The 13,717-nt window shown below is 33.7% G+C and overlaps 1 protein-coding gene across 1 annotated transcript; it reads left to right on the plus strand.

Annotated features, from left to right (window-relative positions):
- The first annotated feature begins 4,750 nt into the window (after nucleotides 1-4,750).
- LOC107875463 (ERBB-3 BINDING PROTEIN 1) lies at nucleotides 4,751-12,205 on the plus strand. The gene is made up of 10 exons (XM_016722194.2): nucleotides 4,751-6,002; nucleotides 6,097-6,229; nucleotides 8,669-8,753; nucleotides 8,861-9,010; nucleotides 9,301-9,454; nucleotides 10,800-11,015; nucleotides 11,121-11,257; nucleotides 11,382-11,473; nucleotides 11,606-11,788; nucleotides 11,891-12,205. The coding sequence occupies exons 2-10, from the start codon at nucleotides 6,139-6,141 to the stop codon at nucleotides 11,944-11,946; spliced, it is 1,164 nt and encodes a 387-aa protein (XP_016577680.1). The 5' UTR covers nucleotides 4,751-6,002; nucleotides 6,097-6,138; the 3' UTR covers nucleotides 11,947-12,205.
- Nucleotides 12,206-13,717: the final 1,512 nt, after the last annotated feature.

Raw genomic sequence — 13,717 nt, forward strand, 5'->3', positions numbered from 1 at the left:
AATATCATTTTTGGTTAATATGACCTCGTTATTTTCAAATATAACCTTTATTCCAGTTTTTTTCTAATAATGCCATAGAAATAAAATTAATTCTGATATTAGGAACATGCAACACATTACTCAATGTCAAATTTTTACCAGATGTGAGTTTGAGAAGAATTGTGCCTTTTCCAAGAACTTGAATAGTTCTCGAGGTCCCAAGATAAACAATTTCTTCTTCTTTCTCAACTTGGGTGTATGATATAAAATCATTTTTATTTATACAAATGTGCCTAGTAGCACCAGAGTCCACCACCCAATTTCTCACATTGGTCTCAATATTCATTTCTGAAATGACCGCAATAATTATATCATCTATTTCAGTCAAATTTATTTTTGACTTAGCGGGATTGTCATTTCTTTCACATATTCTCTTGCATTGACATGCATTTTCTATGAAGATTCTATTATTAACATTAGACATGCAACCAAATTTATTTTAATACTTGTATTCTGCAGTACCTGCAGTACCATAATCTTCTGACAAACTGACTAGAATGGAAGTAGCCTGAGCAACACCAACATCAGTATTATCAACGGTCTTAGGATCAAAATTATATTTCATAGTTTCTTAGATTGTTGGGGAACAACAGAAAAATAATAATAGCAACAATATTATTTAACTGTTGACAAAATATTATATTAATAATATTGACAATACAATAAAATAACAGTGTATAATATTATTGCTACCTTAGTGATAATACTGTAATCAATATGGCAACTATAACAGTAATCTAACTGTTTCTTAATAAGTTAATACATTAATTATACTTGAGTCATGCTAGACACTGTCCTAAGAAACTATTTCAGCAGTGTGAAATGTTTTCCCAAAATTAAACAAGCACTTCCCTAATTAATTAGAGGATAGTCTGAGTTAAATAAGTCTTCCCTAATTAAACAGAGGATACAGGAATCAACAAAATTAATAATACAAATACCAACAAGTTAAAATATTAAAGCAGAAATAATAATAAAGTGATATTAAATAAAAACCAAGAAAAAGGAAAAGGAGGAAAGGAAGTTATATGGTTGGCAGTAAAATATTCTTGTTCAACATTTTGCAAAATGAAGGAATGCTATTTATAGCACTTCATTGAGGCGGCAGACCATCTTTTTTCTTTCTTTCTTTTTTTCTTTTCTCTGCAAGTAAAATAGTGTGACTCTTTTTCCTTTTTATTTTTCCTTTTCTTCTTTTTTCAAATACACAATAAATTGTTTTTCCTACAAGAAGTGGTAAATTGGGCTAATCCAGTTGAGATTATTGGACCTATTGAAATGTTTGAGGGTTTTATTTAGGATACAGGCCCAATTGCCAATTGGTTAAATAGGACTTGACATTCAACAGAACATTATGTGTATTATGTGAAGCCTTGGCTTGTCTGTTGTTCTCTCATCTCCATTCTGTGTCTAGTATCTCATCTCCTTCTTGTTACTTTCTCACTATGCTATCTTATCTTAGTTAGTGTGACTATTACTTCTTATTCGGATTCTAAGTTGTAATTTGTGTTGAGTGATTATAAATACATTTCGTATTTGTATTAAAAATTGGGATCGTTACATTGGTGCTTTCATTGAGAGGTCTTCAATGGAGGACCAAAAATTTTGAACTCCATATGATTCAATTAACGTAGGAAGGGATTCATGGTCAAAGGAGTCATGTAAAATTCTTTCATTATTACAAGAGTTGATTGGAAAACCTACCAGGAGTAAATCTACTCCGATGAAATTTCCACGGTTTTGTGGTGAGAATCCCGAGTTATGGATCTCTCAGGCTGAACGCTAATATCTAAAAGTACCAATTTTGTAGAGAGAAATTAGTAATAGGGACTTGAAATATGGTGAGAGTTTTTTTTTTTTTTAGATATTAAGCTCTTAAAATGATTCATACTTACTCTGTTCCACATTTAGATCACTTTCCAACTGCAGATTTAGCGCCTCAAATAGTTCCTCTGCAAATTAGACTCAAATTTTAGTGACCTCAACCTCCAAAGAATAAGATAGCAATAAGCAACATGTCATTCGCAACCAAATAATGGACTACCCTCTTCAGCATCTGCAAACTCGGGTAGAAGTCTCCGTTTTCTTGGACCATTCTCTGCAAAATCAAATCACAACTCACACACAAAGCAAACAAAAAATGGACTTATGCCATGCTCTTAAGATTAGGTAATCCTGCTTTGAAAATGAGCTTCGACTTAAAGATTTTTCATTAGAATTTCGGATAAACAAATCAGATTACTTATGGGTGTAAATGAAAATTAGTGCAGAGAAAAAAAAGTTAAAACACATGGTAAATCTGAAGAAAAAAGGAGGTGCATGGACCGAAAAATGAAATTAGAAGGGGATACAGCTGTCCCCCACACAAGAAAACACGTATATTCAAAAAAAAAAGTACATATGTTGTGAACCAAGTTAACTTTGTAAGGGGCTATAGGTTAGAAATGGTGAATTGGGTTGATCCAGCTGAGATTATTGGACCTATTGAGATGTTGGAGTGTTTTATTTGGGATACAGGCCCGATTGTCAATCGTTAAATAGGATCTAGGATTAGATAGAATGTTCATGCAAATTATGCTGAAGATTCGGCTTAGTCTGTATTGTCTCATCTCCCCTTCAGTGATCTATTATCTCTTCTCCTTCTAGTTACCTTCTTCCTCTATTGCTCGGAGAATTTCCATCAGTATTTGTCCATTGTTACTTTGTCGCTCGAATTCTTATTTGTATTCGGATTTGGAAGTATAATATATATATTAGAGTTGTGGTATGAAATTGAAGTTGTTACAACATACACGTGGTTGTAGTAAATTGGCAGTACAATTAATATTTCTTTTAGTACAACAACCCAATACAGTGATAGTCCTCTGCTTGTTGGCTTATACAATATAGTAATATGTCTTATATTATGGGGAGAAAGGATGAAGAACAATTACAAAATTTTAGATTTAACTTACTATTCTGTTGCAATCAATTTTGTCTTTCATCGAGCTACAAAACAAAGAATTATTTGTTACAGACAAATATTCATAAAATAAAACATAAAAAATTGTAATAATTTGAAAAACAAGAACACATCTTGAAATAAATGAATATGTAGAATTATAAACTAGAAAAAATCAAAATCCATGAGCTAGAAAAGAGACGGAACAAGAGGTGATTTTGTCGGTTTATGGATGATCAACAAAAGACAAGACGTGTTCTAATTGTTAATCGTACTCATAATATACGTGTCTTCGCGAACTGAATAAGCTATCAATTACAAACATGTTTTTGAACAACAAAACACAGATAGTACTCATGCTTACATATAATTTAAATAAAATTACAAATTATTGGTTGCCTCATAAATACATAATTTCAATTTCATCAAACATTTCGTTTACTTCCAATTTTTCTTTCCTCATTTATAAACCTTTTTCTTCCAAAATATAGTAATAACAAAATAAATAACTTAAAATATTCAATACTCGAATCCCTTTTTACCAAAAATATCAAACTGATAATATGAGTACGGAGTTTAAAGGGCAAGTTTTTTTATTTAAAATTTTAAAGGGACATGAAAATGAACAAATTTCAAAACGAACAAGGTAAATATCGGTGTTTACCTTATCCATTAAAAGTTAAACACAAGTGTTTATCTTGTCCATTAAAAACTAATGGCGTTAGTTATCTGGTAAAGGGCAAGATAAATCTTATAAGATAAATAAAGTCATTTACCTTATCCGTGGCCTGAATAAGTTGGTGGGGGTGGAAATTTAATGACATCAATGTACTTAACCTTTCACCTGAGAACAGGTGAAGCGACTATAACCTTACAAGACATGGAATTCATGTTTGGAATAATCGTAGATGGAACTCCCATTCTTTATCCAGGTGTTGCTCGGATGTTACCTATTAACATGGAACAAATGTTTGCTGAATTAATAGGATGGATAGCTGATCAAGACTTTTACCGAGGTAACAAGATTTTCTTATTGAGATTAGAGGAATGCATGAAAAATTCAAATGAAATAACTGATGAAATTGAGGAAGAAGAGGTGCAACGAAGAGGTAGGTTGTACCTTTTTTTATTGTGCCGCAGAATAATATTTCCCGACAACTCTGAAAATAAATTTGGTATAGGCTTTTTGATTGACATGCGGTGACTTATCTACAATGTCAACACAGGCTTGGGGAGCCGTTGCACTATCGTACCTCTACTTTTATTTGTGTCGTGCATCGATGGAGAAGTCGTTGTGCATTAGTGGTTTTGTTTTGTTATTGTAGGTATGTGAGCTTTATACTATTTTTTCTCATTTCATACGATAAGTCTGGGAATAAATTTCGTTTGCTTCGCACCTCCGAATTTTCCTCGCTCGGAGGCAATGAAAGTGACGGCAGTGGGACAATATGCTCCCATGTCCATACCTACAAAAAAATGTAATCCACAATATTTATCATCATAATAAAAATATGTAGTACAAAAAGGCAAAAAATATTATAAAGTTCACATACCTGCTATAAAGAAACAAACCCACTAATGTAATTCGACTTCTTCATCGACGCACCAGTTAATTCGACAAATATTTATTGCATGTTAATAGGTAACATCTGCGTAGTGTCTGGATGAAGAATGTGAGTTTTGTCATCTACGATCATTTCAAACATGAGATTCATGTCTTGTAAGGTTATAGTCGCTTCTCCCGATCTAAGGTGAAAGGTTAAGTACATCGATGTCATTAAATTCCTAGTCTACATTAACTTTTTTTGTCAAAGGATAAGGTAAGTTACTCCATTTATCTTGTAAGGTAAAATCGTGATTTTACCTTGCACGTTATCATATAAATGACGATGTTAAATTTAATTGACAAGATCAGCACCGGTTGAAATTTTTTCATTTGCATATGACCATTTAAATTTTGGATGAAAAAACTTGCTCTTTAGGCTTTGGACTCTTGATAATACTACCAACATGAACATTGCCAAACAAGGCATTAAATTATAACCTAGAAAAATTCAGAATGTGTGAGCTAGAAATGTGATGGATCAAGAGGTGGGTTTGTCGGTTTATGGATAATTAACAAAAAAATAAAATATGTATAAATTATAGTAGTAATACATAAAATATATATATGTCTTCATGAGCCGAACAACTATCAATTATAAGCGTTTCTAAACGACAAAACACGAACAAAATTCATGAATATAATTTAAATCAAAGTTAGAGATGTGAGCTAGAAATGTGATGGGTCAAGAGGTGAGTTTGTCGGCTTATGAATAACTAACAAAAAACAAGACACGCATAAATTATAGTAATACGTAAAATATGCGTCTTCACAAAGTAGATAAACCATCAATTATAAACATGTCTCTAAGCAACAAAACACGAACAAAATTCATGAATCTAATTTAAATCAAAGTTGCAAATTATTAATTGCTTTGCAGGTGCCAAATTTCAACTTCATCAAACTTCTTATTTACTCCTACTTCATCTTTCCTCATCTATAGACCTATCCTTCGACAATACTAACAAAATAAATATTAAAAAAGATAATCGAAACTCTATTACTTTTTTACCAAAAATGTCTCTAAACGACAAAATCAAATAAAATTTATGAATATAATTTAAATCAAAATTGCAAATTATGAATTGCCTCATAGGTGCCAAATTTCAATTTCATCAAACTTTTTGTTCACTCCTACTTCTTCTTTCCTCATTTATATACCTATCCTTCCACAATAATAACAACATAAATATTAAAAAATAATCGAAACTCAAATCCCTTTTTACCAAAAATACCAAATTGATAATATTCCCAACATAAAACATTGGCAAACAAGGCATTAAACTGCCAATTAGGAAAGAGAAAAAAAAATAGTAATCACCCACGCTGTCTCCTTTTTATCACCTCACACGCACCTTTAACCTTCACTAAAAAAAACCCTAGCTCCCCAAACCCCCAGTTGCCTCCATTTTCTCTTCGGTAAGTTTTCGTATTTCTACATTTATTATTCCTTTCGCTTAAGCTATTTTTGCTCAGTTTATTTTCTCCGTTTTTCGTTTTTTTTTTTTTGCAGAAGAATTTTTGTATTTGAATTTATAGGTGTTGTTTGGTAAGTATGTCGGACGATGAGAGGGAAGAGAGAGAATTGGATCTCACAAGTCCAGAAGTTGTCACTAAGTATAAGAGCGCCGCTGAAATTGTCAACAGTTAATCTCCTTTTCTCTATCTTTTTTTTTTTTTGACTATTTTTTTTATGTTCTTTTAATAGATTTTTTTTGCATTTTTTATGTACTTTATTTGATTATCCAATTGAAAGTTGAATCTGTTGTGGTATCTGATAGCTGAAAATGTGTTGATTACAACGTTTTAACCATATAAGTTTCGTTGTGCATTAGTTAACTTGTTTGCGCGGAAAAGGAAAGCTAAATTTACGGTATGTTGTTCGTATAAATGTCGGTGAAGGATAGAATGGATTAATTTTTCATTTATAAGCTTATGTTTTCTAAACATGGTTTTCAGTTAGCTAGGGTCTCTTAGAAATAGCCTTTCTACCTTTGAGGTAGGGGTGATGTTTGGGTACGCTCTACCCTCGTCAGACCCCAATTTGCGAGATTATAATGGGTATGTTGTTGTTGTATGCTTTTGAATTAGCTATAAAACTCTATATTACAGCGATTCCAATATTAATTTTGTTTGACTAGTACAATGATGATTATTGTCGTAAATTTGATTATGAACTCGTGGGATTACGCTTGGTATGTTGTTTTATTACTGTATTTGATTACGAACTTCACTAATTCCCCCAGTCAAACACATAGTATATTCTATTCATCATCCAGTTTGTAGCGAAGTTTGAGATTTTGTTCTATTTTTTCTTGCCTGGTTTTGTTCATTTTTTATTTTTTTTAAAATCATTTCCCCTCCTACTAACTCGGAACATAGCTAAAACTGAAAGAAAAAGTGGAACTTAGAAAGAGAAAAAAACAAAGGAAACAATAGGCAAGTTGAGGGATATTAGGAATGGAAATGCTTACGTCATCTGCGGTCTCTTAACGTTGTCCGCAGAATTTACTTGGTCATCTCAACCAACCAGATTTGTACCTATTTAACACTTTTGAACGACTGTTCAAAAGTTGTTCCTATTAGACACGATGTGCTGACATGGCAAAAAGTTAATGTTTCACTCTATTTAAGCACGTAAAACAATTTCAAATAATATTGTTTTCAGCTTGTACACCTTAATTAATCAAAAAAAGGAAAAAAAATAATTAACTAAAGACAAGGATTAAAACTGTCTTCCTCCTCCCACTGATCCATCCCCCACTCCCCTCATCTTTCCCCCTTCTTTCTCTTTCTAGACCTATTTTTTTATCAGCAGGAAGTGAAGTCATTAACTCCATTAGCACACACAGATAATCAAAAAACTTGTGATTTCCAGGGCCTGTTTCGTTTTGGATCCTAAAGCGCCTAAGTCAAGATCTGTAACTTTATGTGTTGAAGAAAAAAAGAACATCTGTAACTTTATGCCCTAAAGATCTCATCGATTCTACAATTTTATACAAGGGCCAAGCCCTATGGCATCCTGTATGAATCAGCACAAAGTGTTTCTTAACCTTAGTCCCTGTCAAGATAGCATCTGCATATGGCAACACAAGTATCAGAACTACTAGACTTGTTAGAAACCGATTCTTCTTCTGTTTTTTTATTTTCAAAAAATTTGTTTGTATTTGTTCATCAGCAAAAGTAGATTTAGGTCTAAAAGAAACTGGCGAAGCTCCATTATTTTCGACAAGAGTGATACGAGTTGATTTTTTACCCGCGAATGTCTATTGTTGCTCTTCGTAACTGTGGTAAATAGTTACTAGTTGGGAAGAAGGTGAACACAATGAGTGGGAGGTTTTGATGCTATTAGAATGGAAGGGGAGTGAGGGGTTAGCGTGGGTGGTGGCGATGATTTACTGATGGCACTTCTGGTGGAAGTGGGATGCGATTTGATTGTGGGGGGGTGGGGGGCTAATTCAAAACACACAAGGTTTTTTTTTTTTTGATTATTTCAGTATAGTTAGTTTTTGAAAAAAAAAATCGGATCCAATCGCCACGTGTTTATTTCATTTGTCCATCTGCTATCATATTTGCATGCAAGTTACATACACCTTTATTTTTCAACAGATTGTAATTTTATGCCAAATAGGTGCAAAATTGTTAAGGTTGAAGTGCTCAATAGTTACAAGTCTGGGTTGAGGTGCCTAAGTGAATTATGCGGACGACTTTAAGGGCCACAAATGATTTAAGCCAAATAGAAATAAATATAGTAGTAGTGAATGAGAAATGAAATATGTTGACTGTATTTAATTCTCTAGATATTTATTTCTACCATCATAAAATAAGGAAGTAAGTCCATAAATTTAGAAAAAAGATAAAATATGATTCAAGGCCTAGGGGAGTTGCCAAATCAGCTCTTCATGCCTTGCTTTTTTTTTTTCCTTGAAATTAAGATTACAACTGTAGAAATTACTCGTGGAAAAAAGAATCACAATTGTGTATAATCAAAATAATTTAAGGGCATTTGAAAATCCATGTTCGCAGAAATAATTATTACACTCGATGAAGCACTAAGTTCCGTTATTATGGTTTCAATTTTGCAGAGGCTCTGCAGCTGGTGTTGTCCGAATGCAAGCCAAAAGCAAAGATAGTTGATCTCTGTGAAAAGGGGGATGCCTTTATCAAAGAGTATGCACTTCTTGGTTTTTCTGTACTTTCAACACATGTAATTACCTCGTATCTCAGGAATGATGATATCTGCCAAGTTACTGATTGATGATTAAATGGTTGTGCAGGCAAACTGGTAATATGTACAAGAATGTGAAGAAGAAGATTGAGAGAGGTGTTGCTTTTCCAACATGTATTTCAGTTAATAACACAGTGTGCCATTTCTCTCCATTGGCTAGCGATGAGACAGTACTGGAAGAAGGTGACATATTGAAGATGTAAGTAGTAGTTTACACCACTTTGAGGTGATTTTCATTGTTTATCATGATTCCACTTGCTACTTTAAGAAAAAAAGAACAATTCTTTCAGCATGGAGCTAAGCCTCTAGCATGAGTGCTGATAGCAGGAACTTTTAAGTGATGAATAAATTGGTTTTTGTCCAGATCAAATTCCAACTTTAAGGCTTAACTAGTCTATGCATTCGAAGGATTTGCTTTAACGCTTTTTATTTTTTTTCATACGAAATAAACTGTTTGGGTGAGTAACATGTAGTTCTTTTTTGATGCAGTGATATGGGATGTCACCTTGATGGATTTATTGCAGTAGTTGGGCATACACATGTTCTTCACGAAGGACCAGTTACTGGTAGAGCTGCTGATGTCATTGCAGCAGCTAATACGGCTGCTGAAGTTGCTTTGAGGCTTGTGAGACCAGGAAAGAAAGTAATGTTATTCTAGATCTTTGTTTATTCTGATGCATTAACTAATTACATGTTATTTTAGAGATATTGGCTGATTTTATTCTATATAATAAGGCTTTTCTGTGTGGAATTGTCTTATATTTATTTCTTACTTGTAAAAAAAAGATTTCTGTCAGAGAACTTCTTCCTCATGTCAAATATGTGCATGATAAGGTTGGTCAATAACGACATTGAACCAACTTTATTGAGCTACTTAAGTATCGATAGGTTTAATTGTTAGTTGCTGAAGATATATTCTAAGATTGGTAATTGGTTCATCAGAAAAATTCTTAGCAACGCTTCAAACTGAAGCTTAACCTATTAGAGAAGGAACACATTTGCCATGTTCCACGGCCTCTCCAGAATTGATGCTGCAACCATGTCGGATTCTCCGAAATGCAATTCTTTGGAGGATCCGACACACACTTGTCACCATTTTTAAAGAGTCCGAGCAACATGGCACATTTGTTCATATAATCAGATTCTCAACAATTGTTTTACTTAAACTTATAATTTCCCTTAAGATTGTGGCACAATTGGATGGAGGAGGTACATGGGCTAATTTATAGGTGAAAATATGGGCACACGAATCCGCGGTCTCACCGCAGATATTATTCTCGACAAAATTTTCCCTTGCTTAAACAACGTGCTATTCCACATGCTTTTTTAGCTAATGTGATGATTCTTGCTTTCTGCCTATTTGAAAAGAAACTCTTTAAGTCCTTTTAGTTGGTAATTGTAAGTCCTTTTCTGTGTGATACTTATTGCATCCTTAATTTGGTGCACCTTTTTATGAAGTAAAGGAGTTGTTAATGCCTCATTTTTTCAATTGAGGAACCTCAAATAATATAGTTGGAGTCGCAATTGATGAATTTGATGTGTAGTACCATGATTTCTTGAAAAAAAATTCTTTCTATGTATCTCCATCACTAGTCTTCGACTTGAATGAGATCCACTTGGCTCAGTTTGATGTTGGAAAGCAGATCATTTGTAACTTTTATGTAATGCCTGAGTTGTAGATAATCTTAGGTAGTATTAAATAAAAAGTATGATTTGAGAGTGTAAGCTTATTATTTATTCGGCTTTATCTAATTTGTTTCAACTATGGTCTTAATCCTCAGATTACTGTCAGCTGAGACTTCATGTCTTCCTTCGGTTTCATTTAAATGTTTGAATCCGTAAACAATGTAGAGTAGGTGCTTATGGTATGGCTGCGTATAGGCAGTGAAGTTGTAGCATGAAGATGACAGGATGCTCTTTTTTTTACGCCTTTTTCTTATGGGTTCATTGTGTATAATTTTTGTTGCTAAGTTCCTTGGACATTGCAGAACTCGGATGTAACAGAAGCTATTCAGAAGGTTGCTGCTGCTTATGACTGCAAGATTGTCGAGGGTGTATTGAGCCATCAAATGAAGCAATTTGTTATTGATGGAAATAAAGTTGTATTGAGCGTGTCCAATCCTGAAACAAGAGTAGATGAAGCAGAATTTGAGGAGAATGAGGTATACTCCATTGATATCGTGACGAGCACCGGTGATGGAAAGGTATGGGATGTGTTGCACCTTTGACACCTGAAAATTAAAGATACTATGATTTTTCCTTATGAAATCTCACGGATTACTTTCACGGGCCTTCTAAAAAATTTGAAGCCAAAGTTGTTGGATGAGAAACAAACAACTATCTACAAGAGAGCTGTGGACAAAAGCTATAACCTGAAGATGAAAGCCTCAAGGTTTATCTTCAGTGAAATCAGTCAGAAGTTCCCTATCATGCCATTTACCGCAAGGTCCGACGATTTTCCCAGTTTTCATATTCAGCTGTAGTAATTTAGAAGTTTCATGATAATAGTGATGTCTAGTACACATGTGAAAGAGAATGATGTTTGGTTACCCTTATTTTTACTTGAACAGGGATTTGGAGGAGAAGAGGGCTCGTTTGGGCCTAGTTGAATGTGTGAACCATGAGCTTTTGCAGCCATATCCCGTTCTACATGAAAAACCTGGTTGGTATTGGCTGTATCAGTGTCGTCATACTTTGCTGAAGCAGTTTAAATTTTCTTCAGTATTTGAATTTAAATGGAAGTTTTGTCGATGATGTCCCTCGTTCGTATTGATCATCTTTTGTTGCTATGCAGGTGATTTGGTTGCTCACATTAAGTTCACAGTGCTGTTAATGCCTAATGGATCGGATAGGGTTACATCTCACTCTCTCCAGGAGCTGAAGCGTACCAAGACAATAGAGGATGAACCAGAAATCAAGGCCTGGCTAGCCCTCCCCGTTAAGAGCAAGAAGAAAGGCGGTGGGAAGAAAAAGAAAGGTAACTCAAAATGCACTTGCACATTACAGTTGCTGAATCAATGTTGCTAAGGCTAACTGGTGACTTTGAATTCTGATATCTTATCCCTGTTTGCATGAGCAGGAAAGAAAGGTGACAAGGTAGAAGAGTCGTCTCAAGCTGAGCCTATGGAAGGGTAGTGAAGTGGCTCCAAATCTTTATACTTGCAATTTTGAGGTGCTTTGATCGATCAACTTCACTGAAACTATTGGTTCAGTGAGGGTCGATTTGTCACATTGAGCTGCTTATGTTCAATCTTGTGGGGCTGTGAAAGACAACTTATTGTCGTAGTCATGTACTCTGTCGTGTTAAGTTATACTCTGTAGGTTTTTCAATGCTATTCAAAATGCTGTTTTATCATTTTAAACCTTCAATAAGTCCGTATTGTGCCCCTCTCAATTTGAAGTTGGAAAAATTACAGTTTTGTTTCTGATTTTGACAAATATAGACCGGCTCCAACTAAAGTAAAATGTGAACGGGTAAAAATGTTTTCCTAATATTTGAGGAATAGTTTAACAAGAGAAATATTTGGAGTAAAATTGAGTACTGCTATGCCACAAACACCAGAAGATCATTAATAAAGAGTATAGCACAATATTTTTGTTTAATTGGAATATGTTTTTGGAACTTCATGTCATAAGATCAACGTCGTCATCTTATTGTCCCATGATATATCTTTTTACCATTGCCGTATTCTTAACTCAAATTTTCAATATTAAGTAGGCTTTTCTTCAATCTTAGTTTGTTAGAATTATCAATGCAAGGTAAGTAATCCTTCTCGAGAAGCAAAGTTCATAGTGCCAACTGTCAACAGTTTTGTTAAGGAATTTTTATAAAGAAATATCAGGTGTGAATTAAAATTATATCATAAGGCCAAATTGTAAAACAACTTCCTTAAGAGAAGTATAACTGCTACTGACTTTTTGACTTCTGTTTTCAACACTGTAAAATAAAGCAGAAGTCCGAACAATCAAAAGATTGAATTACAGACTGCATAATTAAGCAAATTCCCATATAACTATGTCTTCCTTGCATTATTTTACTATTTTACGTATTGATATATATAAAAAAAGACACTAATTTTATAGTACTTATTTATTTTCAATTTAAAAGTATAACAAATTATGTTAGTATTCACGTGAGTTAATAGTGATTATTGTTCACACACACAAAAAAGAGTTTATAGTGATTATTATTCACCAAATTAATAATTATTTAATATCTTTTGAGAGATATGCATATTAAATATCAAGGAGCGCTATCCTCAAATAGGGCTCTATTTGACATGAATTTGAATTAATCGAACTATAATTGAACTCAAATAAAAATAACGAACGCGAAATGAAAAATAAAAATAACCTCTATACGTACAAAAATATCTTATAAGATAATTAGAGTGGTAATTGTCGATCTAGAAAATTCACTTTATTATAGTCCAAAGGTTCACCATCGTAGGGCAGAACACTATACAATCTCCGCTTCAACATTTAGAGGCGGCGGACTCTCTAACGATTGTTCGAGTCGGTTATGAGCTACTGCTCTATATTACTTTACTACTAACAATTCTATTATTAGCTCTCTTTCCACATAGTTGGACACCTTTCAATCTCTCCTTCTCCAATTCGGTAAAGCGCAAAGTATTTCCATAATTCGTCTTTTATAGTTATTGTTGTTTAATTTTTCGAATTGCTTTGTAATGCTTTTACTGGACCTAAGTATTGATTAATAATAGCCTCTCACTGTCCCAAAATGCCCAAAATAAGGTTGAGGTACGCCTACACACTACCCTCTCGAAACCGTATTTTCGGAGATTAGATTACACTAGGTATTGTTGTTTTCTTTTTTCAAATTGCTTTTGTAATGCTTTTACTTGAGTGGACGGTCTATTAAAATCCACCTCTCTCCGACCCA

Source organism: Capsicum annuum, chromosome 6, assembly GCF_002878395.1.
Source record: "Capsicum annuum cultivar UCD-10X-F1 chromosome 6, UCD10Xv1.1, whole genome shotgun sequence".
In the NCBI taxonomy this organism is placed as follows: domain Eukaryota; kingdom Viridiplantae; phylum Streptophyta; class Magnoliopsida; order Solanales; family Solanaceae; genus Capsicum; species Capsicum annuum.

Excerpts from the sequence above, each read along its gene's own strand:
- LOC107875463 (XM_016722194.2), top strand. The coding sequence starts at position 6,139 with ATGTCGGACGATGAGAGGGAAGAGAGAGAATTGGATCTCACAAGTCCA. Across the intron at positions 9,011-9,300 it reads GAAGGTGACATATTGAAGAT|TGATATGGGATGTCACCTTG; the intron begins GTAAGTAGTAGT and ends TTTTTGATGCAG. Across the intron at positions 9,455-10,799 it reads TTGTGAGACCAGGAAAGAAA|AACTCGGATGTAACAGAAGC; the intron begins GTAATGTTATTC and ends TGGACATTGCAG.